The 27,908-nt window shown below is 35.7% G+C and overlaps 1 protein-coding gene across 2 annotated transcripts in view; it reads left to right on the top strand.

The window, feature by feature from the left end:
- Positions 1-27,908, top strand: part of DNAH6 (dynein axonemal heavy chain 6) — a 322,627-nt gene that overhangs the window by 25,213 nt on the left and 269,506 nt on the right. For both annotated transcript variants that reach the window (XM_054474947.1, XM_054474946.2), the window contains 7 exons: positions 3,723-3,990; positions 6,754-6,888; positions 6,978-7,098; positions 7,996-8,125; positions 9,596-9,764; positions 12,608-12,724; positions 17,037-17,237. In XM_054474947.1, coding sequence (XP_054330922.1) covers positions 3,723-3,990; positions 6,754-6,888; positions 6,978-7,098; positions 7,996-8,125; positions 9,596-9,764; positions 12,608-12,724; positions 17,037-17,237 — 1,141 coding nt within the window. The remainder of the gene's footprint in view (positions 1-3,722; positions 3,991-6,753; positions 6,889-6,977; positions 7,099-7,995; positions 8,126-9,595; positions 9,765-12,607; positions 12,725-17,036; positions 17,238-27,908) is intronic.

Raw genomic sequence — 27,908 nt, 5'->3', positions numbered from 1 at the left:
TATTGTTTTGGAAGTCAATGAATTGATTTCAGGAGAAGAAAAATTTTTTTAAACCCCAGAGGGGTTCTAAGCCCCAAAGTAGGTTCACTTTGAGTTATGTCTGAAATGACTAATAATAATAGAACAATGATTGACCTACCACAAGGGCCCCAAAATTCTCTCAGTTCATGTGGTTATCTCAAATGAGACACACATACTTTTAGAAGTTAATAGAAGTCTTGAAGTCCAAGTTTCATTTAAGATGGATACAGACAGGTTCTACTGTAAAGTAATTTGACAAGGGACCCCTTGATGTTCATTGAACAGCAAGAAAGCACTACATATATTTTTTCCAATTATGAGACAGTACAGCATAGTTAAATATAATTTTATTTGAGACTTCCATCTCAATCTAATTAGTTAACTATCCAAAGATCTCTAGTTAACTAGATCCTAAAGTCATCTTCTTTATCTGAAATGTAGGAATTTTATAACACAGCAGTTGAATTTTTAGAAAGTTTTTTTTTTGTTTCTTAAAGGAAGCCTACTTTTTCTGATTATTTCCTCAAAGAAAGGCCTTAGTGGAACAAACATCCAAAACCACCCTCTAGGAGGCAGCTGAAGTTTGATCCTGAGTGCTGAGAAATGCCGAGGGGGCAGTCATCATCATAGGAGTCGTGGTTCAACTCCTGAAATGGATAAACACTTGGAGGCAGAGCATATAGAGCAAAACACGCCAGTCCAAGGAGTAGATCTGGGGGATGACCTCTCAGTAATGAACTGGAAAGTCTAAGAATAGGATTACAGAGAAATGTGCATACACTGTCTTTTAAGCAAATCTTTTCCTCACCCTGTGGCCCCTTCTACCTACCGACTGGATTGGGCTTGAAGGAAGTCCTGTTGATCTTTGGAAAACTAATTCCATTAAAGTAGCAGGAAACAAAACTGTTTTTCAGGAACTCTAAGAAGGAATGGATAAGGTGGATGTGGCCATTGACACACACCATTATAAAGGAAACTTAAAAGAAGAAGAAAAGTGTGGGATTTTAGTTAAGTAGGTGGCAGGGTCAAGAAAATATTTTCTATGTGCTAAAGGGACATTCTGCACACTTTTAGATGTGGAGGAAAAGAAGCCAAAAAACTAGGGAGAGTTAGAGAAAAGTGAGGTGAAACCTCTCCATCTCCATTTGGAGGAAAGCATGAGAGAAACAATCAGAGGGAAAAAACATGGTATGTTGAACTTCAAGTGAAGATATGAGAGGGAGCTTGCCTTGTCTTCACATTTTTTTTGTTATTTGTTTTGAAATAAAATTTGGTGGTTCACAAACATTATTGTGTATCGCAATCACCCAGGCATCTCACTATCCTTGAGTCTTGGAATACATAAAGATTCTGATTCTGTGATGGACTCAGAAATCTAGATTCTTAATAAGCACCCCAGATGATTTTGATGCTGATGATCCAACCTTTGAAAGGGCTCTCGTGTGTTCAGTTGTTCAATGAACAGTAGAGATGTGTAAAGAAAGAAAAGACTTGGGGGCTTGAGAATGAAGTTCTGCAATAAGAAGAGAAATACAAATAAAAGGAATTTCTAAGTGGCACTGAGCACCAAGTTAGAATTCAACATCATGGACTACAGCTACCATCTTCTAGAAGGGTCATCAGTACAGATAGATTACACAGAGCAAGTTTTCCAGACATGCACCAGGGCTGTGGTCAGCAATTTGTTCTTGTTTTTAGGTTGCTTTGATGCCTGATGTTAATGAAACATCTGAAGTTGATTACAAGTTCAGTGGCAAATTGAAGTTTTACATTTTAGAGAGAATCACCCCAAGAATACCCTAATTATATCTTTAGCTATTGACAATGAGAAAAGGAAAGACATGTAAAATGTATTCCATATTCCTCACCAGCCATGTGCAATACCTGGCATTTTTCCAGACATTTCTGGGGTGAGTTAATTAGAACACAGACAAAAAGTCAGATAGTGGGATCAGGTAAAAGCCGAGCAGGTTGAAGCTTTTCCGTGGCAGCCCTGAAGTTGGAGGGACTATTCCTCTCCCACTTCGCACAGCACCATCAGCCCCCCACATCTCCTTGCAGGCTCACATGAACAGCTCTTGGTTTGGGTTTGCTTTCATTCTGGTCCCGTGTGCCATAATTTTAAAAATATTTTTGTTACTCAGTTTTATTAAAATGAAAATAGAAATTAAAAACTAAAAATGATTTATACCAGTGGTTCTTAACTATTTTTAACAGACCCAAAACATAGAATTTTGTTCCAATGTCTTAAAAACTTACCATACATATGTACATGAATTTTCCATGTATTTTCAGGGATTTCACAAATAACTTGAAGGCTGTGTTAAAGGGCTGTGGCATGGACGTGGTGGCTCACGCCTGTAATCCCAACACTTTGGGAGTCTGAAGCAGGGAGATCACTTGAGGTTAGCAGTTCGAGACCAGCCTGGTCAACATGGTGAAACCCTATCTCTACTAAAAATACAAAAATTAGGCGGGCATAGTGGCGGGCGCCTGTAATCCCACTTACTCCAGAGGCTGAGGCAGGAGAATCTCTTGAACCCGGGAGGCGGAGGTTGCAGTGAGCAGAGTTTGCATGGCTGCATTCCATCCTGGGCAACAGAGCGAGACTCCATCTCAAAGATAATCATAACAATAGTAGTAGTAGTAATAACAAAAGAAAATAAAAGACCATGGACTCCAGGTTCAGAATATAGAGCCAAGGACTGAAAGACGTGGAAAATAGCTGATTTTCACTGGAGTGTTCCTAATTTCTGCCTAGTACATGTAAGTTTTGCATAGTTTTAACACAGAAACAATTTAGGGCTTTGTTTTTGCCCTTAACCTTTATCTTGTTTTACTAAGCTCTCCTAACAGAAACATTTTAGAAAAATGTTATTTTCCTAAATTCCTAAATATATTTCAATAAGGTGCTATATCATATTTCACACTTGTTCTATTACTGAATATTTCTTGCATTCAATATTTCAGCATTATAGCTAAAATTACAGGGAATATCGTTTTGCTGTAGGAAAAATTTTATTTTAAGCAGTTTTAGAGAGTCAGCCCTATTTTCATTGCTTCATTTCTTTCTCCTGTCCTTTCTTCTGTTTTTACTCTGTCCTTGCTTCTTTTCTTTACTTGATCAGTTTTCTGTTAATCATACAGTTGAAGAATGTCCATGACAACAGTTGAAAGAGAGATATTATGAACTAAACCATTTATCAATAATAAATAGTTTGTTGGTGATAAATTGGGCATATAATATTGGTCTTGATTCTTATCTCACCTAATTAATGTTTGCTTTTATCTTTCTCATAATTCTGTCATGACTTAATAGTGCAAAATTCTTTTATGCTATTAATATTGAATAGTTTCTGAAGAGTTAATAATAGATAAAAACTTAGCTCCAGATAGTTTTAATGTAGAACTATTAAATTTTAATAATTTATAGTCAATTCATTTTAATGTAAAAATCATGTAACTGAAATCATCAAGCCAATATTGCCATAGTTGTGAAATCTTTATAATAAGCCCAACTTGTTTAACTCATTTTCTTGAGTAATGTATTTAATGTGAAAGTAGTTGGTTAGAATTTTTTAACTTTAAATAATATTTGCTTTCCAGAAATGTTTTATCTCTGTAGAATAAAAAAGCAATGCAATTGCTTCATTTTGTATTGAATACTTTATTTATTAGTCCCAATTTTTATTTGTTTATAGAGTTGTAAGTTATGAGAACATCAGTAAAAATGACTACTATACTATTAGCCAAAGGGCAGTAACACACATTTATAATGAAGACATTGAATTTATCGAAATTGATCGATGGGAACAGGAATATCTATATCACAGAGAACTCACTAAGATTCCCATATTTTCACTGTTCCGGAAATGGAAGGCTTTTAGTGTATGGAGGAAGAATGTCCGCTCCAAGAAAATCACTGGATGTCGAAAATCTCTACAAAAAAATTTGTTCATTGTTAATCCTGTATGTATTTATCATTTATATTTTAAAATAATTACTTACAAAAAAAGGAAGTGTGAATCTATTGTAGCTGTTGGTATAGACTGTTCTTGAAATCAAATATTTTATATTCTTAAGAGAATTCCCAGTTTTCATCCTGTCTTGTCATTTAGGAGTCTAGCAATCTAGGGGTGTTTCTACATTTTAACTAAGGTTGCAAAATGCAAAAGTATAAGAAGAAAGTTGCACAGGTCCCTTTTGATTAGAAGTCACCTCAGAGTTTTTAGATTTGTGATCCCCTTTGTTGTTGATTAGGAAAGTTATATGTCATTTTGAGCAGAGTAGGCTGTTAGCCTCTATTACCTCCCCTCATCTTTGAGACACTCTAGATTTTATAGTCCAAAATAAGTCAGGGCCTTGTTTTCATGGGTCAGTACCTCCTAATATATCATATATTTCCTTTACAATGGATTCATACAGTAGGAAAATTTTTAATATTTACTTTGGACAACGGGGTGATCATGAAAACAAAACTGAAAAAGTGTGTGACCATATTTAAAATTTCTATCTATTGAATTTCAACTTGCATTAGAAGTTTCCTACTTGGCCCCTAGGAATAAACTGCAATCATCATTACCATCACACTCAGAGTTCTGGTCCTCAGCTGTCTTATATCTATGACACTATCTCAAGTTTGCTTTTTACTAGTCATTTCCTTCACTTTGCATATGATAATATGAAAGACTGTTATCAACGTGCCAGTCACACAATAGGGAAACATTCAAGGTCTCTGGCTAACATAAATATTAGTACAAGACAAATATATAAGATGGACTATCTCAAGTCATCCATTCCGTTGTGCATTCTGAGTTGTGAAAAAATATTCCAGTCCTTCTTGACATGAAACTCAAATTTCATTAAGGATTCATCAGTCATTTGAAGTTATTTTACCATCTTTCATCTTTTACCATGTCTTGAACACTACATATGTCATACATTTGTTGCTAGGTATGTAAAATAGTTCATTCTTGATTTGTCTTTGAAATTACTTCTATCAGTCCTCGAGGCATGTTCTCTTATTTTATGTGCTGAGAGTTTTCATTCTGTGTCCATCATTCATACCAGTGGTGTTTCGGCCTTTATAGTATCTTCTCTTAAATTTAGTCCCAGCAGACTAGAAAGCTCTCATCCTTTTAAGCAAGGATTGGCCTAAATAACAGACTCATTGCAGTCATTTAAATATGTATTAAATGCTATAATCACCCACACACTTACCACTAGTCTTATATTTATAATTAGTTAACTGGGGCTGATTCCCCTACACAAGGTTGAAGGGAGACATACAAGTTGTCCTCGTTTTCTTTTTATGATTTTTTTAAAATAACCAATTTTTTTGGCACCTGTGCCTATGTCATTTCCTTATAACAGTTTTGATATATAATTTACATACCATACAATTCACACATCTGAAGTACACAATTCAATTATTTTTAGTGTATTCACAGAATTGATCAACCATTACCACAGTCAATTTTAGAATATATGCATCACTCCAAAGAAAACCTCATTACCCATTAGTGGTCACTCTCTATTTCTTCCTGACCTACCTGTCCCTTCCCCCAACTATAGGCAACCACTAATCTACTTTCTATCTCCATAGACTGGCCTGTTCTGTACATTTCACATAAATGGAATCATACAATACACTTGGCTCTCAGTGTCTTGGGGGACTGGTTCCAGGACCACCCCAGCAAATACCAAAATCCACGGATGCTCAAGTCCCTTATATAAAATGACACAGTATTTGCATATAACCTACAAACATCCTCCTATATACTTTGTCATCTCTAAATTACTTTTAATACCTAATACAATGTAAATGCTGTATAAATAGTTGTTATACTATATTGTTTAGAAAATAATGACCCAAAAAGTCTATTCATCTTTAATATGGACACAAGCATTGTAGACCCTACTAAATTTTTAATCTACAATTGGTTGAATCCATGACTCTGGAACCCGAGGATACAGAAGGACTGTATGTGGTCCTTTATGACTGACTTTTGTTTGTTTAACATAATGTTTTCAAGGTTCTTCTTCTGTGTTGTAGCATAGCATTTTTAAAAGTTGGCAAATTATATTGGATATGCCTATTTTATTTGTCCATCTATTGATGGATATTTGGACTGCTTCCACTTTTTATCTATTATGAATAATGCTGCTATGAGCATGCATGTACAAGTTTTTGTCTAGACATGTGTTTTCATTTTTCCTTGGCACATACCTAGGAGTGGAATTGCTGGGTCATTAGCAACTTTATGTTTAACCTTTTGAGAAAACATGAAGCAGTTTTCCAAAGCAACTTGTTACCCAATAACAATTTAATGTTAAACTTGGCTTTCTTCTGTGTCCTAGCCTCTTAAATTAGTAGATGGGCCTTTCCATTATCATTATGACCGGACATTGTAAAGTACTTAAGGTAACACCCAGTTTTCTATTACTTGCCCTCGGTTCCTTAAATCACTTATTCCTTAAATAGCTGAAAGACATGTATGTGTTTTCAAAATCAGAAGAAAGGAATTCAGAAAATTAAATCTGATAATTCAAGGAATACTTTTAGAAAAGAGTTATAGAAGTGATCTTTCAACATATGCATTTTGTAGTTGTAACAAAAGTTAACACACAGAGGTGTTTATTATCCTTAATAACTATTCTGCTTTTTGATTGTTTTATACTTTTAAAATACAGAATATTTTTACTAAATAATAAATTCCTATTTTCATTCAGCATTTGCGACCAGCTCTTCTTAAAATAAATGAATTGTGTTATCATTTGAGTTTTATGGGACTTTGTTATATTGAAAAGTGTCACACCTACACCCTGCAGGAATTTAAGGCCGCACAAGTCATACGGCTAGCAGAGGTAACAAATTTTGTCTATGAGAATCAAAGCTTTTTTCCCTATTTTTGATACTTCAGTATCACTAACTGTACATATTCAACAATATCTAGGTGACAGAACGCCTAGGAGAATTTCGAAATGAGGCAAAATATGTAGTCAGGAGAGCTTGTCGATTTGCTTTGCGTGCTGCAGGATTTGTTCCTGATGACTGTGCATTTGGACATTTTGAGGGTATGAAGGGGAAAGAACCTCAATATATCAGAAGTAGTGGCTTTCTAAAATTTCAGCCCTTTTTTCTTTGACTTTTCTTAAGTTTAAATAATGATTCTATGTTTGAATTGTTCCAAACATTTGATGGATATTATAAATTTAATATATTTTGTGGAAGGGAGGGAAATAGAAAATACTGCATGCTTCTCCCATTACTCCTGTTTGTATATAGTATTTCTTCTTTTTTTTATTATACTTTAAGTTTTAGGGTACATGTTCACAATGTACAGGTTAGTTGCGTATGTATACATGTGCCATGCTGGTGTGCTGCACCCATTAACTCGCCATTTAGCATTAGGTATATTTTCTAATGCTATCCCTCCCCCCTCTCCCCACCCCACAACAGTCCCCAGAGTGTGATGTTCCCCTTCCTGTGTCCATGTGTTGTATATAGTATTTCTAAACTGGATACAGAATCTTGATTAATAAGCACTTTAGAGTGAACTAAGCATTTCTCTGCTTAAAGGTATATCCAGCCTACTAGCACAGACAATAGGTTTGTTAAAATTAAGGGACTGGATTGACCTTAGGATTGACTCAGTTAGCATGTACTATAAAGGTTGACTAAATTGTAGGTAGAAAAGGAGGGTAAAGGTGTTCCTAGGAAAGAGGTAGCATAGTACACAGATCAAATCCTGTTAATGAGAATGTCAGTAAACTATCTACAATCTTGTTGAATTGAAATCCTTTGATGTAAACTTATTTTGGATAATTGGGCTGTTTTGCAGGTTTGAAATGCTTCGTGTACCAAAATATTTTGTTGTTTTTGAATTTTATTTATCTTTTCTTTGAATCATATTGAAAGAGATGGAACTTTTACACAAGTACACTTGTTGTTGTGCCTTCTGTTATTCTTAGATTATCACAAAGTGCAGAGCAGTAGAAGTTTCATTAATACACCACATGAGTTGCCCACTTATGGAGACTCTGAAAAAATGACATATACAGAACAGGCCAGCAAAAGGCATTATTGCATGAGGCTGACGTGGTAAGATTATTCTCATTTTCAAGAAAAATTGTAGTACCCATCTTAAGCTTCATTAAAAATTAAACCCCAGAAAGTGATGACTATGTTAATTTGCATAACTGGAGCAATCATATCACTATGTATATCAAAGCATCATGTTGTATACCTTAAGTACACACAATAAAAAATTAAAATGAAAAGTAGAATCTTTTCTAGGACCTAAGTGATGTCTCACTTGAAAAAAAAAAATGGAACCCTTCACCACATTGTTCATGAATGGTGATGAGAAATTTGTGGGACATAGTAAGCTGAATGCATGGCCCAGAAGACCCCCTTTTCAAACTGCCACCAACCAAAGCAGCTCTGGGACTGTGAGCTGGTAGAGACAGAGCATGAGGCCAAGGCCAAGAGCTCCTCTTTGATCTCTCTGGCTTTGTTTCCCTCTGGCCCAGCCTGGGCATGGAAACTCGCAGTACAGCAGACTGTGGCAGGGAGAAATCAGGCACACAGATTTATGGACCTCCTCAAGTGGGCCTGGAGGACTTGCTCCATCTTTTTGGTCACAAAATAACTATAGGCAGCTGCATAGCATCACAAAGGTGCACCCAATCCCTAAAATGGGATTTACCACTGGGAGCCAGAGAGAGAAATATCCCTCCTAGGACCTCACCAGGGGACTCTCATTAGCACTAGCTCTGACACCTGCTTACCCAACTGGATCTTGACCTTGACTGTTCCAGAATTTGGATTTCCCTCCATTCTAAAACCTCATGTCTTTGGAACTGTAAAATACTGATTATTGTTATTCAGTGCTCAGTGACTTAATCCAACTTTTGCAATTATGTAATACATCTTAACTGTATCTCAGTTTATATATGAAAATGTCTGTGTAGCAACAGAAATCAGTGAAGCGGTCTCTGAGGCTACCATAGTGGACCTAGAAGTATTAGAGGCCTTAGAGCTCCACTTGAGCAGAATAGAACTATTCTAGATGTCTTGCTGACTCAGTCTGCATTCTAAGTAAGCACTCAAGTAAGGAAACATAAATTCAAACCTTTGGGTTAGCAATTGCCATCAACATTTATTCAATAGCAAAGATTTTACACTTTTACTGTTAGAATGCAAGTTACAGATGTTGTATGCATTGATTTCTCCTTTAAAGCATCTTTTAAAAAATATTATGGCCCTTTTAGCTAGATAAACTAGATGCATTTTCCCTAACAGCTATATTACTCATTAAATATTCTATTGAAAAGTTAGAATATCTAACTGAATTAATGCTACATATTTGAATATATTTGTGTTTTAAAAGGAAGAATATCTAAGGACAACTCTTCTGGACAGTACATTTCTGATATTGTAATAAAATTGAATGGAAATTCAAGGAGAAATTATGATATTTTACATTTTAAATATTTGCTTTAGAGGCACTGTCAAAAATATGTAGTGAATATAAAAAACCGAAATTGTATTTGTTTTTTTCTTTTCAAGCTTTATTCGTCTAAACGACTATCTAATTGAGAACACAATGCACGTCTTAACGGTAAATGCTGTTAATTCGCTTTTGAACCATCTCACTGACAAGCTAAAACGAACACCTTCAGCAGATGTCATTCAGAAATGGATTACTGAAGAGAAGCCTGAAGTCCCTGATAAAAAGGTATACTCACACAAAATTAAGAATATTTTATTGGTCAGCATTTATTGAGGAGCACAAACTACGCTCTATGAATTATGCTATTTTCTGTGCACTAAAAAAAGATAGAGAAATGCATAGAGCAGCGGCCCCCAACATTTTGGACACCAGAGACCAGTTTCACGGAAGACAATTTTTTCTGCAGACTGTGGGGGATGACTTCGGGATGAAACTGTTCCACCTCAGATCATCAGGCATTAGTTAGAGTCTCATGAGGAGCATGCAACCTAGATCCCTCACATGCACAGTTCACAGTAGGGTTTGGGCTCCTATGAGAATCTAATGACACCACTGTTCTGAGGAGAGGCAGAGCTCAGGCAGTAATGCTCACCCTCTGCTCACCTCCTGCTGTGCAGCCTGGACCGGTACCTGGTCCATGGCCCAGGGGCTGGGGACCCCTGGCATAGAGTATTTCATGTTATAATCAAAGCCTACAATACACATGAAATGGCAGACTGAAAATCAGCATATCAACAAGTATCTAATAATAGAGTAAAAATCCACCATACTGAGAGAAAGTTCCTGTCACAGGAACTTGCTAAAGCTTACTCGTGTGTTCATTGACATATTTCTTAAGTATCTACTGTGTGCCAATTCCTGTGCTGGATGTTGAGTATATAGTGATGAAAAGCATAGATAGGATCTTTGTCCCCAAAAGCTTATAGTTCGTGGGGACATAAATGCTCCTTGTGGGCATAAACTGGCAGAGGGAAGCAGGAAAAGTGGTATAAATAAAAGAGATAAACAATAGTTTTGAGGTGAAAAGAAGCAAATTGTTGGCTTTGAGGGGATGGCCTTTTATGAGGATGTTGATCTTAAAGACACAGAGTACTATGAGATGTTTGGATGAAGTAGTACAAATTCGTGCATTCCAGCATAGCTAAAAGAAAGATCATATTATCTCATATCCAAATTTCCCAGTAAGTTTTGCCCTAGCTCCATCCTTAGTACTAATAGCTTCTTTCCAGAATACCTATATGCTCACCTCATTTTATCAAACCTCCTACCCTCACAGCTTAAATCTCCCACTCCACAGAAAGCTAATTATGCAATACACGACCTGATGCTCTCAGCCTGAGTTTCCCTTTCTTCCAAAAGTTAAATCATAGTCATGAACTCCTTTTCATAGCTTTCTCTCCTCCCCTATTCTGAATTTCTCCTTTTTATAAATAGTATCAAAATTTTAAAAGTCACATTTATTTTTCTATTCTAAAAGTAATTTATGCTAAGTGTACAAAATTAGGAAAACACAGAAATATACAAAGAAAAGCACCTTTGCTACCCAAAGATAATTACTTCAAAGGGGAAAAAAGATATTATACTTTCCTTACTGTTTTATCCCTTGCTTTTTCCTCTTAGCAATACAGTATTATGAAATATTTCCTAAGTCAACATATATTTTTTCATGTGGTATTCTCACAGAGAAATGTATAATTCTTGTAAATAATTTTCTGTTATTGATCACATTCCCACTATTTCAAATAATGCTGCAAAGGGTATCCTTGTCTATACATTTTTCACACATTTCAGATTTTTCCCCTTAGAAAAAAATTCCTAGATGTGGAATTGAGTCAGAAATATGCACATTTTTAAGGCTTTTGATACATACGCACTGACATATACTCTCCAGAAAGCTTTGTCAATTTACAGCAATGTTTAAGAATGAGCATTTAGGCCAGGCGTGGTGGTTCATGTTTGTAATCCCAGCACTTTGGGAGGCCAAGGCGGGTGGATCACCTGAGGTCAGGAGTTCGAGACCAGCTGGCCAACGTGGCGAAATGCCGTCTCTACTAAAAATACAAAAATTAGCCAGGCATGGTGTTGGGTGCCTATAATCCCAGCTACTCAGGAAGCTGAGGCAGGGGAATTGCTTCAACCCAGGAGACGGAGGTTGCAGTGAGCTGAGATCGCGCCATTGCACTCCAGCCTGGGCAACAAGAGTGAAACTCCGTCTCAAAAAAAAAAAAAAGAATGATTATTTACCCACATGCATACTAAATATTACCATTCGTTTTAATCTGTGTCAGTAATATACAAAGTGGTATATCACTGCTTTCAAATGTTGTATTCTTCTAATTATGACCCCAGGGCAGGAATAAGGGCATGGGTCTAGGAATCAGAAATATGTGGGTTGAATTCTGGTCTGCCACCTACTAGCTAGTATGATCTGGATGAAACATTCTACCTTCTCCAAATCCCATTTTTATCCTATGGGAACAATAATGGAACCTATTTAAGAAGGTTGGTGTGGAAATTACACAAATACCCAGCACTGTGCCTGGCACACAGTAAACTCTCTGCAAATGTTGTTACTGAATAAGCTATTTTAAGGAAGAGAAGAATAAGGAGGTGAATTCGTCATTTGTATTTTGCTTTCAGGAACTCTCAGATTATGTCCTTTGCCCATTTTTCTACTTAAGTATATTTGTATTTGAATATATTTCTAGGCAAAGATACATTAATATATTATTGGCATATATTCCTATTAAGTATATCAACTGTAGTTCTATTCAAATATTATCAACTTTCTATCTTCTATATACATTATTGATATGTCTTCCCAGTTTATTGTTTGCCTTTCCATTTTGTTGGTAGTATTTTTACAAGGAGAAAAGGTTTACATTGTTATGTAGTCTTTCAATATTTGCCTTTTTTTCTTTCTGTTCTTTATTATTCTCTGAAACACTTTCCACATGCCAAGATAATGAATTCAGCTAATTATATAAACTTACATGTCCTTGTTTTTTTATTTTGTTTTAGACCTTGATATTTGTGTCTTTATAACACTGTACATATATTCATTTCAGGGGACCCTTATGGTGGAAAAGCAAGAAGAAGATGAATCTCTCATCCCCATGTTTCTCACAGAACTAATGTTGACTGTCCAGTCACTTCTCTTTGAGCCTTCTCTGGAAGACTTTCTGGTGTGTGTTTTTCACGTATTATCCACATGCAAGCACCTATTTGGAAAATGAAGCAGCTGTTTTGCTGTCAGTTGGTTGTCAGAATTGCAGTTGTCACCACTCCAAGATGATCATGAGAAAGAGAGAAAGCATTGTTTTGTCACAGCATTATAGCTATATATAAACTATCTAAAAGTTTAGCACATTATCTTTAACTTGAGTCAGATTAGAGGCTTGGTAAGGTACAGGAAAACATTCTATACAAAATTTAAAAGTGACTATAGGGATCCCTTTAAGGACAACTGAAGAGATCACTCTGTTGTGAATACCTTTTCCTTTCTTTTCTTTCTTTTTTTCTTTCTTTCTTTCTTTTCTTTCTTTTTTTTTTTTGAAACAGGGACTCACTCTGTCACCCAGGCTGGAATGCAATGATGTGATCTTAGCTCACTGCAGCCTCAACCTCCGAGGCTCAAGCAATCATCCCGCCTCAGCCTCTTGAGTAGCTGGGACTACAGGTGTATGCCACCAGGCCTGGCTAATTTTTTTTTTTTTTTTTTTTTTTGTAGAGATGCGGCTTTGCCATGGTGGCCAGGCAGGTCTTGAACTCCTGGGCTCAAGTGATCCGCCTGCCTCTGCCTCCCAAAGTGCCGGCATTACAGGTGTGAACCACCATGCCCAGCCTGTAAATACCATTTGTGAAATCTTTTTAAAGGTATGCTGGATCCAAGAGAATTTTGTTGTCTTAGTTATCCATAGCGGTGTAACAAGTTACCACAAAGTTAGCAGTTGGAAACATCCTCCATGAATCATCTCAGTTTCTGTAGGTCAGGAGCTTCACTGGCTACTCAGATTATCATCTGTTTCAAGGTCTTGGTCTCCCTCAGGCTGCTGGAAGAATTCAGCTCTAAGCAACTGTAGGGCTGAGATCCCCATTTCCTTGAGGGGTGTCAGCCAAGGACTACCCTACTTAGGTCCTAGAAAGCATCTGTAGTTCCTTGCCATGTGGCCCACTCTCTGGGCAGTTTACAATATGGCCATTCGCTTCTTCAAGGGCAGATGGACCATTCTCTTAGGAAGGGCTCAATCCCTCTTTTAAGGGCTTTCACTTGATTCAGTCACATCTATCAAGGATAATCACTTTTGACTAACTCGAAAACAACTAAGTTGGGACCCTGCAATATCCCCCCTCCTTTGCTGCTTCACATAACCTAATCATGGGACTGGCATCCCATCATATTCACAATTCCCACCCATACTCAAGAGGAGGGGATTGAACAGCGTGTGTACACAGGGGCAGGAATTTTGGGGGTCATCTTAGAATTCTGCCTACTACATTTGCATAGGTGCATAGGTTAGTAAACCAGTCAATGTCTGTATCTTCTGTTGTTAGCTGCTGTACTCTGATTCAAAAGCAGTGGTAATCAGGATCTCTAGATTTTAGTCTTGGCTTTACAATTAATAAGCTATTTGACTTTAGGAAAACTGCTTCTGGGGTTCAGTTTCTGCATTTATATGATGAGAAGGCATATGAGTTCTAGCGTTGCTTCCTCCTCCGCAGTCTATGATTCTGTAATTTATGGGATAGGCAATTTGAAGGCATTTGCAACGACAAGCAGACTACTGAGGTCCCTGTGATTGGAAGCTCGCTCAGGAGCTCCCATGCCAAGAGGCACTGGGCTCTCATGTCCCCTCCTGGCCACAAGATTCATGTCCTTCACATGGGATGCAGGTGTCCCAGACTGCAGATGACAAAAGGAGGCTCTCTCACAAGCAGCTGGCTGTCCTTTACCCCCAAGGGGTGGGCCTCAAAAAACTGGATACCCTTCTCATTTCCTATTATAGGACCCTGTTCCCCACATGGGTATTTTTAACTTCTACACATGAAACATACATGGCCAAGCTCTGGGAATAATTAGCATGCTTGTCGATTCATACCAAAACAAGATTTTATTTCATATAACCCAAAATCAGCCAATAGAAGTATAAATAGGGCTATCATTCATAAATTTTCTATTTTTTCACTATTATTTTAGTCATTAGCCTTAATCACTCCCAATGATTCCAAGCACGCATACACATAGAGATTAATCTAAAGGAAAATTATATACTTAAGTCATGATCTCTTACTTTGCTCTTGCTTAGGTTACCTATCGTTTCCTAATACTTGATTCAACATATACTTTTGAATTCTAATATTTCTTGCTGTGTGAGAGAAACCTCCATTGCATTTGAGTCTGTTTACTGCTTCTGCCTCTTGAAATAGACTCCTCCTTTGGTTTAATTGAAATAGACTCCTCCTCTGGTTTCTATTTCTGTAGCAACATTTTTTCCTTCTCAGTCATCTTTCCAAGAGCCTCTTTTTTATCTGATCCTTGATTCTTGCTATCCTTAAGGGCTCCCTCCTCTTCACACCCTACAGTTCTTTCTGGGTGCTCTTTTCTGTGCCAAGGATGCAGACATAAACATATATTTATATCTATATCTACCTATCTATATCTCTACCTATATCTATATGTCTATATCTATAGATCCAATACTTTTCTTTTAAGCCCCACTCATGGTCATCTGGAAATCTTCACCTGAATGTCCCACAGTTAACTTCAATTCACCAATATGAATTGAACTTATCAATTTCTTCGAAAACTTGCTCCTCCCTCCCTGTCTCCATCTCAATGAAAGGTGCCCAAGACAGCAATCTGAGAGTTCTCCTAGATGCCCAGATGCCCAAGCCAGCAATCTGGGAGTTCCCCTAGAGTCTCCCTTACCTCCTTGAGATCAGGTCATCAGCTCTTGTGTGCTGAGCTATGGTTGCACCCACTCTGCCACTCCTCTCCATCAGGACCTCATCATCTGTCTTCTGGCCTCCTGAAATAGTCTGCTCTGATCTGCCTGCCTCTCTCCCTTCTAGTCCATTTTCCACATTACTGACAGCAAGATTATTCTCATAAGCAAATCTAATCATGTCCCTTTCCTGCTTAAAATTTCTCCATTGCCTGTAGTAGCATCTTTCACAAGATGTTCTGTGAGCTGTTGATAAGCATTCCAGGAGAAAGGGGGTTGTGATATACATTTGTATATTAACAGATATAAAAAATCCTGTTTAGCAGGTCCTGAGAAAATTCCTGTTCAGCTTCATGTAACTCAAGATTTCTTCTCAAATTTACCTTGGAAGTTGGGACCCTTTATCCTCTGGGTAGTACCCAGTCACAGTTTGGGGATTGCTGGCCTATGGGGTAACACTGGCATCATGCACAAGGCCTTTCATGAAGGCGCTGACTGCATCTGCAGAGTATCCTATTTCTGCACTGTAGCGCTGATGCTCCAGTACCTAAATGACTCACCTGCCTGCCCCCTTGGGCCCCACACACAATGACTTAGCAAGGATTATACTGTTGTCTGATATACTTGACAAGCTCCTCTTCATCTTTTGAGACTCATTTAAAGACTTACCTTTTCTTTATCTCATTTTCTCTAGACTTTATATTTATTATAAATTACAAACTGATTCATGCTCATTGAAGAGACTTTGAAAAACACAGGAAAAGATTATTAAAATAATCCATAATATTATGTACCAAAAGTGAAAACCCATTAACATTTTTATAGGCTTCTGTCCAGTCTTGTTTTAGTGCATACTGATATGCTGACATACCTAACTTACCATGAGGTTATGTACAGAGATAGATATAGATACATGTTTACGTTGAGATATTATATACCAGTTTTATATCATGCTCACTGTCTTTCATTCAAACTTAACATTATATCATAAGCTTTTTCTCATGTCATTAAATGATTTTTGGGAGACACCATTTTGTAAGGATATGTAATTTTCCATTGTTTAAAAGCACCAGAACTTATATAACTATACTTCTACTTTTGAACACTTAAGTGTTTCTCTAAGTAGTTATTAATACGAGAAATACTGCAGTGATTGTCCTTGCACATAAATCTTTGTTTACACGTCTATTTTTCCCATAGATTAGCTTTCTGGAATATAAATTACTACTCAAAGAATATAAACTTTGAACCCTCCCTTTAAATTTTCCCATAGACTTCCTTGGCTTTCCTTCCATTATGACCTGCTAGTGTTTTGTTCACACTTCAAATACAGAACTCATCACCATGTGTTGCAATTTTTTTGTCTCTGCAATTAGAAAACATGTATCCTGAAGGTAGGGCCATGTCTTTTGATTTGTCATATACTCAGAATCAACACAATACCTAGCCCGGTTGAATAAGTTATTCTTATTTATTTTAGCATTTCATAAAATTCAAAAATATTTATAAATATACGTGTTTACATTTACGTTTATGCTTTTCTCTTTAACAGGATGGTATTTTGGGTGCAGTTAATCATTGTCAAAACACTGTGTTATCAGTTCCTAATCTCGTGCCTGATTCGTATTTTGATGCTTTCACCAGCCCTTATATTAACAACAAACTTGAAGGAAAAACTTGTGGAACTGGGCCAAGTTTAGCAGCAGTATTTGAGGATGATAAGAATTTTCACACAATTATTTCTCAAATAAAGGTACATTTACTCTGACTAAAACTATTTTATAATATTCTCAATTTTTATGAAATTAAGTAATATATATTTTTTTCTTTCTTATCTTTAAATGTTCTATATGTGAAAATTGGCATATGCCTAAATCTCTAAATGGTAAAATTTGAAAATAATATTTGTTCTCTAAAAATTGTCCTGTTAAGCATGAAATAATTTTTTAAAAGCATTAAAATAGGGCCTGGCACAGTGGCTTACACCTGTAATCCCAGCACTTTGGGAGAGCGAGGCGGGCGGATCACGAGGTCAGGAGATCGAGACCATCCTGGCTAACACATTGAAACCCCATCTCTACTAAAAAAATACAAAAAATTAGCCAGGCGTGGTGGCAGGTGCCTGTAGTCCCAACTTGGGAGGCTGAGGTAGGAGAATGGCGTGAACCCGGGAGGCAAACTTGCAGTGAGCCAAGATCGCGCCACTGCACTCCAGCCTGGGTGACAGAGCGAGACTCCATCTAAAAAAAAAAAAAAAAAAGGCATTAAAATATCTGGAGAAACAGTTACTTATCATTAGCAATCCATCGATCCACGTGCATGTGTTTTTGGGGAACTAATCCTGGCTGTTGAGGATGCTGAGACACAGGCAGAGCCAGGGTGACTCACCAGCCAACACAATTTCTTTTACTAAAGTCATTTTTTCATTACGTGTTTAATGTTTTATTAAAACAAAAACATGGTGTTTCACTATTTTGGGCCATAGCCACTCAAATGCAAGCACTAACTAAAGCATGCTTGAAGACTTTGAAAATAGTATTCTACACATAAAATTTTTATCTTACTTGTCCCAATTTTTAAACTCAAAAGCTCACTTATTGAGGTGATCAATGTGAGAAGATAAAGAAACAAGCATTATTCCTTGGCTTGCTTCTCTCCTGCATTTTTGGGTAACCTAATCCCCTGTATGGAAAAATAGGAATGCAGCCCTCAACATACTGCAAATGCCTTTTCTTCTAGACACCAAAATGATACTGTAATTTTCAAACTTAAAATTTACCCATTTGTCAGTCATAAATATCCGTTATATATACATTCCTACGTAACTTAAAATTAGCATAGTGTTTCAATCTCTTCATTTCATCAAGGTATGGTTGTAACTGTCATGGTATGATTTTAAAAGCAAACATTTTCCATCTACTGCTGTTTCTGCTTATGGTGGAATTCTTATTCTCAGCTACATTATTTTAAATCATCAATTCAAAAGTTATACGCTCCCGCCATGTTGGTTTGGCCTCTTTCATAATTTTAACTTTGCAAATTGACTCTATGTTCTAATTCCAAAATTTCATCCTAGATTTTTGTGTTTTTTTGCATTAATACTTATACTAAGGAGGATATTCCACAACCTTATTTCATTTACTAACCACCAGATTTTCTGGTACCAAAATAGTTTTCTGATTCATCAACTTTCTCTCCCTTAGACAATTTTTTTTAATTATGACTATAACATTTGTAATTAAAAGTTATATTTTCAATTCAGAGAGCCAAGGATAATGGCAACTGTCTAAATATGAATCACCCACATATCTTCCAAAATTAATGAGAACCTACAAGGAAAGGAAATAAAACTAAACAAAATGTATGCCCTTAGGAAGTAACTAAAAGAAAGAGAATACCCAAGTGTCAAATTACCTTTGAGTAGAAAAATAAACACATATACCAATGAGCTTTCTTCTTCATGCTCCTGCCACAGCCTTTGCAGACAGTGAGGCCAGTCCTTGGGAAATCTACAAAAGAGAGAAGCAAGGAGCTAGCAGTTAATCTAAGGAGCTGAGGTTAATCTAAAGTCACAGCCAGAAAGAAGCCCATCCTACATGCAGAAATGATTTTTAAAAAGTCCTGGTGTATCAGAGGACTGACTACAGGAAGGAGACTTAAAAGTGCAAGCTACTCAAGATGACATTAGTTCTGGGGGAGGAAATAAAGTTAAAAATAAAAATTTAAAAATTTAAAAAATTTCTAAAGAAGATGAGGCATTATGTGAACATTGGATGGTGCAGAGGAAATGAAGCAACTACTGAAAATATAAGTTCTGCAAAACAAAAAAGAACCTACTTGGGAGGCTGAGGTGGGAAGATCACTTGAGCTCCAGAGGCAAAGGCTGTAGTGAGCCAAGATCATGCCACTGTACTCCAGCCTGGGCAGCAGAGCAAGACTCTGTCTCAAGAAAAAATCAAATAAATGAGAGTATATCCAACTCTTTTCCTGTCACCATAAAATAAAATAAAACATATTTCATCTTGCTCCACTGACAGAACAGAATGCTCTTGAACTAAAAATCTTATAAATCACCCAATCCCTGAGCTAAAGAAATTAAAATAGATTAACTACATGCAAGTCTACTAACAACCATGAAGCAAAATCAGCACTACACACCAAAGTAAATATTCTCAAAGAAGCATTCAAATATACAAAAAGCCACATTGAATTAAAAATTAAAAATTCAAAATATAAATGGAAGGGAAAAAGACAAAATCATCTCAGAAATGAAGACTAAATTACATAGTGCTCAAAGGAGAGTAAGTTCAAAAAGTTTAACACGACTATAGAAGAATGATAGGAAAAAGTAATGAGTATAGAAGAAAGATAAGAAAACAACCAAGAGAATGAATGAAAATAAGATAGAGAAATCAGTAAAATGGTTCAGAGAGAAAATAATTATAATGGAAGACAGGCAAAGAAGAAATAACATACATATCATTGGTGTGTCTGTAAGAGAAAAACAAAAGAAGAGGACAGAGCAAACATTTATAACTATAGTTCAGGAAAAGAAAATTTGAATCTATATATTGAAAGGGCCTACAGAGTTCCTTGGAAAATTACCCACAACAATCAACTCTGAGATATAGCCTTTTGAAATTATTAGATTTTAAGGCTAAAGAATTTTTCTGCAGGTCTTACAGAGACAAGAGAATTAGACTAGCATCAGACTTCTCAAAAACAACATACGAAGTAAGGCAATAATGGAGGAGCATTTAAAAAAAAACAACTCATGGAAAGAAAATGTGAATCAAGAATTTTATCTAGCCAACCTAGTCTTTTAAGTATCAAGGCTATACAAAAATAGTTTTCAACATGCAAGAACCCAGGGAATTTGGTACTCATTAGGAGTCTACTACAGGATGAGTTTCATCTAGCTAAGAAATAACTTTGGGGGAAAAAAGCTGATGCTGATGGGGAATATTTAACGTATTTAATTGTAGATCTATATAAGCCTAAAAAAAAAGATAGAGACAAGAATAGGAAACTAGTATATAAATGTATGTTCTAATGAAGTAGAAATAGTGCAACTTTAAAAATAGAGAAGGAGGAGAATAAGAGGAAAGTAGAATAAGGTTATTGATTGATGTACAGTTAACAGGCTGGAATTAAAGAATATCAGTAAAAACCAACAAATCAAAGTATGAAAGGTTAATAAGGAAACAAGTGACTAATGGTATTTTTAAAAAATATATTGTAACTCAGAGAAAGAATGACAGAAGCACACATATAACCATAAGACACATAGAAAATAATATGACCAAATAGGAACCAAATATATCAGTAATGTGATGAATATAAATGAGCTCAATTCATCTATTAAAAGAAAAGGATTTTCAGTTTGGCTCACAAGGCAAGACAAAACAATATGCTGGATACAAGAGAGAAATCCAAAACAAAATGATTCAGAAAGGTTAAAAATGAAAAGATGCTCAATGTTGTAGGGGCAAAGGTAAACAATAAGAAAGTGGGGCTTGTGATCCTATGAGTCATGGATCCTTAATGCCAGATGCTATGATTTGTTAAGAGACCTCACAGGACTCAGTGTATAATTTTACTCATGGCTATTATGTATTACAGCTATTATGTATTATGTATTTATTTATTATATAAATAAATCCTTATTTATATAAGGATATAAAGCAAAATTAACAAAGGGAAAAGGCACATGGGATAAAGTTCAGAGGAAACCAGGCACAGCTTCCAAGAGTCCTCTCCAGTGGAGTCACACAGGAGGCACTTAATTCCTCCAGCAGTGGATTTTGGCAACACAAGTGAAATATCACCTAGCAGGGAAGCTCATTTAGAGTCTCAATGATGAAGATTTTATTTGAGGACTGGCTTCTTTTTGGCAGAATGATATATTTTCCTTTGGGTATTGATATGGTTTCGCCGTGTTCCACCCAAATCTTACCTTGAATTGTAGCTCCTGTAATCCCCAAGTGTAGTGTGAGGGACCTGGTAGGAGGTAATTGAATCATGGGGGCGGGTTTTCCCGTGCTGTTCTCGTGATAGTGAATAAGTCTCACAAGATCTGATGGTTTTATAAAGGCAGTTCCCCTGGACATGATCTCTTGCCTGCTACCACTTAAGACGCACCTTTGCTCTTCTTCTGCCTTCTGCCATGATTGTGAGGCCTCCCCAGCCACGTGGAACTGTGAGTCCATTAAACCTCTTTTTGTTTATAAAGTACTCAGTCTTGGGTATGTCTTTATTAGCAGCGTGAGAACAGACTAATACATGTACATACCCAATAATGAGATTACTGGGTCAAATGGTAGCTCTGTTTTAAGTTCTTTGAGAAATCTCCAAACTGCTTTCCGTAGTGGATGAACTAATTTACATTCCCACTAATCGTGTATAAGCATTCTCTTTTCTCCATAGCCTCCCTAGGTATGGAGAAATAACTGTTTTTTATTGGCTTTATAATAGCCATTCTGACTTGTGTGAGATGGCATGTCATCGTGGTTTTGATTTGCATTTCTCTGATGATTGGTTATAATGAGCATTTTTTCATATGTTTGCTGGCTGCTTGTATGTCTTCTTTTGAGAAGTGTCTATTCATGTATTTTGCCATTTTTTGATGAAGTTATTTGTTTTTTGCTTGTTGATTTAAGTTTTTAATAGATTCTGGATATTAGACCTTTGTCAAACACGTAGTTTGTGAATATTTTCTCCCATTATGTAGGTTGTATATTTATTGAAAATTTCTTTTGCTGTGCAGGTGCTCTTTAGTTCAATTTGGTGCCACTTGTCAATTTTTGTTTTTGTTGCAATTGTTTTTGAAAACAACCAACAATTCTTTGCCAAGCCTGTGTCAAAAAGGTTATTTTCTAGGTTTTCTTGTAGGAATTTTATAGTTTGAGATTGTACATTTAAATCTTTAATCCATCTTGAGTTAATTTTTGTATGTGATGAAAGGTAGAGGTGCGGTTTCATTCTTCTGCATATGGCTAGTGAGTTATTCCAGGACCATTTGTTGAATAGGGAATCTTTTCCCCATTGCTTGTTTTTGTCAACTTTGTCAAATATTAGATGGTTGTGGGTGTGCAGCTTTATTTCTGGGTTTTCTGTTCTGTTCTCTTGGTCTATGTGTCTATTTTTGTACCCATACCTTGCTGTTTCGGTTACTGAAGCCTTGTAGCATAGTTTGAAGCCCAGGTAATGTGCTGCCTTTAGCTTTGTTGTTTTTGGTTAGAATTGCTTTGGCTAGTTGGCTCTTTTTTGGTTCCATATGAATTTTAGAATAGTTTTTTCTAATTCTGTGAAAAAAGATGTAAGTAGTTTGATAGGAATTGCATTGAATCTGTAAATTGCTTTGGGCATTATGGCCATTTTAACAATAATGATTCTTCCAGTCCACGAGCATGGAATCTTTTTCCATCTCTGATTTATTTCAGCAGTATTTTGTAGTTCTCCATGTAGAAATCTTTTACCTCCTTGGTTTGGCTGTATTCCTGGGCATTTCATTTTGTGTGTATGTGGCTATCATAAATGGGATTGAGTTATTGATATGAATCTCAATTTGACCATTTAAGGTGTATAGAAATGCTACTGATTTTTGTGCATTTATTTTGTATTCCAAAACTTTACTGAGGTCATTTATCAGTTCTAGGGGCCTTTTGGCAGAGTCTTTAGGGGTTTTTAAGTATAGAATTATATCATCAGCAAAGAGAGATCATTTGACTTCTTCCCTTCCTATTTGTATGCCTTTTATTTCTTTCTCTTGCGTGATTGCTCTGGCTAGAACTTCCAGTACTATGTTGAATAAGAGTGGTAAGGGTGAGCATCCTTGTCTCATTCTAGGTCTCAAGGGGAATGGTTTCAACTTTTGCCCGTGCAGTATGATGTTGGCTGTGTGTTTGTCATAGATGGCTCTTATTATTTTGAAGTCTATTCCTTTGATCCCTAGTCTGCTTAGGGATTTTATCATGAAGGGATGTTGGATTTTATCAAAAGCTGCTTCTGTGTCTATTGAGATGATCATATGATTTTTGCTTTTAATTCTGTTCATGTGGTGAATCACATTTATTGATTTGCATATGTTAAAACAGCCTTGAATCCCAAGAATAAAGTCTACTTGTTTGTGGTGTATTAACTTTTTGATGTGCTTCTAGATTCTGTTCACTAGTATTTTGTTAAGGATTTTTTGCATCTATGTTCATCAGGGATATTGGCCTGAAGTTTTCTTTTATCATTGTGTCTCTGCCAGATATTGGTGTCAGGGTGATACTAGCTTAGTATTCAATAGAATGAGTTATGAAGGAAACCTTCCTCTTTGATATTTTGGAATAGTTTTAGTAGAACTGGTACCAGTTCTTTCTATTTCTGGTAGAATTTAACTGTGAATCCATCTGGTCCAGGGCTTTTTTTTTTTTTTTTTTTGATAGTTTTTAAAATTATTTATTCAATTTCAAAACTTGTTACTGGTCTGTTCAGGGTTTCCCTGTCATTCTGGTTCAGTCTTGGCAGGTTGTATATTTCCAGGAATTTATCCATTTCCTCTAGATTTTCTAATTTGTGTATATAGAATCGTTCATAATAGTCTCTGAGGATCTTTCTTATTTCTCTAGAATCTGTTGTAATTTCATCTTTGTCAATTCTGGTTGTGTTTATTCTTTTTTCTTTTTATTTGTTAATCTAGAGTCAATTGTTGGAGTGCTGGGTTTAAGTCCTCAATTTCTTTGTTAGTTTTCTGCCTCAATGATCAGTCACTGTTAGTGGGCATGTTCAAGTATCCCACTATTGTTGTGTGACTGTCTATGTCTTTTTGTAGGTCTAGAAGTAATTTTTTAATAAATCTTTTAATAAATCTGGGTGCTCCAATGTTGGCTGTGTATATATTTAGAATAGCCAAGTCTTGTTGTTGAATTGTACCCTTTATCATTATGTAATGCCCTTCTTTTTCCATCTTAATTGGTGTTGGTTTATACTCTATTTTATCTGATATTAGAATAGTGACTCCTGCTCTTTTTAGTTTTCCATTTTCATGGTAGGTCTTTTTTCATCTCTTTGAGCCTATGGGTGTTGTTACATGTGAGATGGTTCTCTTGAAGACAGCAAATGGTTGAGTCTTGTCTTTTTATCCAGCTATCCTCTCTATGTCTTTTACATGGAGCATTTAGACCACTGAACTAACCCCACATTCAGGGTTAGTTAAAATTGAGAATTTTTTAGGGAAATATTTTTACTGGAATTGTTCACATTAGAAATAGAGCTCCTGCCAATATCCACGGAAGATATAGAGAGAGTTACCAAAGAAATACTCCACAAAAAGCACCAGGCCCAAATGGGGGAAATTTATCAAATCTCCAAAGACTAGATATTCACAATGCCACCTCAATTATTCTAGAATATTGAAAATGCCTGATAGAAAATACTTCTTTCATAATAGCAGCAAAGAAGGTAACATATTTAGGAATAAATTTAATAAGAAATGTTAAAAACCCATATGAAGAACACTTTTATGTTTTTAAAAAATCTTCGGGAAGACACAAAAATAGGCTTGGAAAAAATTTCTTAAATGGAATGACTCAACATGATAAAGATGATTTTTCTCTCTAAGTTAATTTATAATTTTAATACATGCCAATAAAAATTTCTTAAATGGGATGACTCAACATGATAAAGATGTTTTTTCTCTCTAGGTTAATTTATAATTTTAACACATGCCTATGAAAATACTGACAAGCTTATAATAAAGCTTATATGCATAAATAGACATCTAAGAATAACTACCAAAAATGTTGAAAAAAGAAAAGCTATGAGGAGTACTATACTGCCCAAATATTTAATATAAACACTCTATAATTAAACGAACATGATACTGGCACATGAATAGCTGTCAGACCAGTAGAATAGAACAGATGCCAAAGTACATGTAGAAATGTATAAAATATATAGTATTTCAAATCACTGAAGCAAATATGAATTTTTCATAAATGTAGCTGGTACAACTGAATAGCTATTTGGATAAAGTTAAAATTAGATCTATGGTTCACATTCTACACACCAATATATAGATTAGGGATCTAAAAATAAAACTGTAAGTAAAGATGGACAAATTATTTTATGATTTGTTCATAAAAAGGATTATCTAACTATGACTTAAAAATCTGGATGCAAGAATAGGATGAATTGATAAATTTGATTACACAACAAATAAATCTTTTGCAAGAAAAAATTGTAAACAAAGTAAAAATACACTTATAAACAGAGAGAATCTATTTGTATTACATATTATAGCTAAGGGCTAATATTTCTAATACTAGAGAGAGGGGAAACCAAAACTAGGTAGAAAAAATGGTCAAAACACATTCTTCACAGAAATAGAAAAAAACTACTTTAAAATTCATATGGAACCAAAAAAGAGCCTGTATAGCCAAGACAATCCTAAGCAAAAAGAACAAAGCTGGAAGCATCACAGTACTCAACTTCAAACTATACTACAAGGCTACCATAACCAAAACAGCATGGTACTGGTACAAAAACAGACATGTAGACCAATGGCACAAAATAGAGATCTCAGAAATAAAACTGCACAACCATCTGATCTTCAACAGACCTAACAAAAACAATCAATGGGGAAAGGATTCCCTATTTAATAAATGGTGCTGGGAGAACTGGCTAGCCATATGCAGAAAATTGAGACTGGACCCCTTCTTTACACCTTATACAAAAATTAACTCAAGATGGATTAAAGATTCAAATGTAAAACCCAAAACTATAAAAACCATAGAAGAAAATCTAGGCAATACCATTCAGGACATAGGCATGGACAAAGATCTCATGACAAAACATCAAAAGCAATTGCAACAAAAGCAAACATTGACAAATGGGATTTAATTAAACTAAAGAGCTTCTGTACAACAAAAGAAACTATCATCAGAGTGACCAGACAACCTACAGAATAGGAAAAATTTTTGCAATCTGGGCAAAGGACATGAACACACATTTCTCAAAAGAAGACATTTATGTGGCATATATATATATTATATATTATGTGGTATATGTATATATATATATATATATATAAACTCAACATCACTGATCATTAGAGAAATGCAAATCAAAACCACAATGAGATACCATCTCACGCCAGTCAGAATGGCAATTATTAAAACGTTAAGAAACAACAGATGATGGTGAGGCTGTGGAGGAATAGGAACGCTTTTTACACTGTTGGTGAAATTAGTTCAACCATTATGGAAGACAGTGTGGTGATTCCTCAAAGACCTAGAACCAGAAATACCATTTGACCCAGAAATCTCATTACTGGGTATATACCCAAAGGAAAATTCATTCTATTATAAAGATACGTGCATACACATATTCATTGCAGCACTATTCACAATCACAAAGACATGGAATCACTCCAAATGCCCATAAGTGATAGACTGGATAAAGCAAATGTGATATATATACACTCTGGAATACTATGCAGCCATAAAAAAGAATGAGATCATGTCCTTTGCAGTGACATGATGGAGCTGGAAGCCATTATCCTCAGCAAACTAACACAGAAACAGAAAACACCATGTATTGTCACTTATAAGCGGAAGCTGAACAATGAGAACACATGGACACAGGGAGGGGAACAACACACACTGGGACCCATCAGGGTGCGTGGGGAGGGAGAACAACAGGATAAATAGCAAATACATGTGGGGCTTAATACCTAGGTGATGGGTTGATAGGTGCAGCAAACCACCATGGCATACACTTACCTATGTAACAAACCTGCATGTCCTATCCTGCACATGCATCCTGGAACTTAAAATATAATTTAATTTAATTTAATTTAATTTAAAAAAAAGAAAAATGGTCAAAACTTATGATAAAACATTCACTAAACATAGCATCTAAGCATATGAAAAGATAGTCTACTCATAAGATAAATGTGAATTTAAACTGCGATATAATTTCTCAACTATCAGATTAGCAAAATTAAAAAGTATACCAACACTTTCTGGTGATTACTCTATGGGTAAACAAACGCTCTCACATTAAGCTTGTGGGGATGCAAAAAATAAAAGAACATTTTGCAAAGCAAAACTATACATGCATTTACCTTTTGATCCAACAGTACAACCTTTAAAATGTATCCTAAAAATACGTTTTCAACAATACATAAGTACGTATGCACTAGATTACTTACTGCAGCATTGTTTATGACTGCAAAATATTGTAAACTACCAAAATAGCCATGTATAGAAAAATTATTGAATAATCTATGGTATATCTACACAAAGGAATAGTATGCGGCTGAATAAATGGATGAAGAAGTTGGTTATTAATTAATATAGAGTGATTTCCAGGATATATTGTTAGATGGAAAAGGCAAAGTACAAAAGAATATCTATGGTATACTATAGATATTCAG

The sequence above is a fragment of the Pongo pygmaeus genome, chromosome 12, assembly GCF_028885625.2.
Source record: "Pongo pygmaeus isolate AG05252 chromosome 12, NHGRI_mPonPyg2-v2.0_pri, whole genome shotgun sequence".
Classification (NCBI taxonomy): domain Eukaryota; kingdom Metazoa; phylum Chordata; class Mammalia; order Primates; family Hominidae; genus Pongo; species Pongo pygmaeus.
This window is presented reverse-complemented; position numbering and strand designations above follow the sequence as displayed.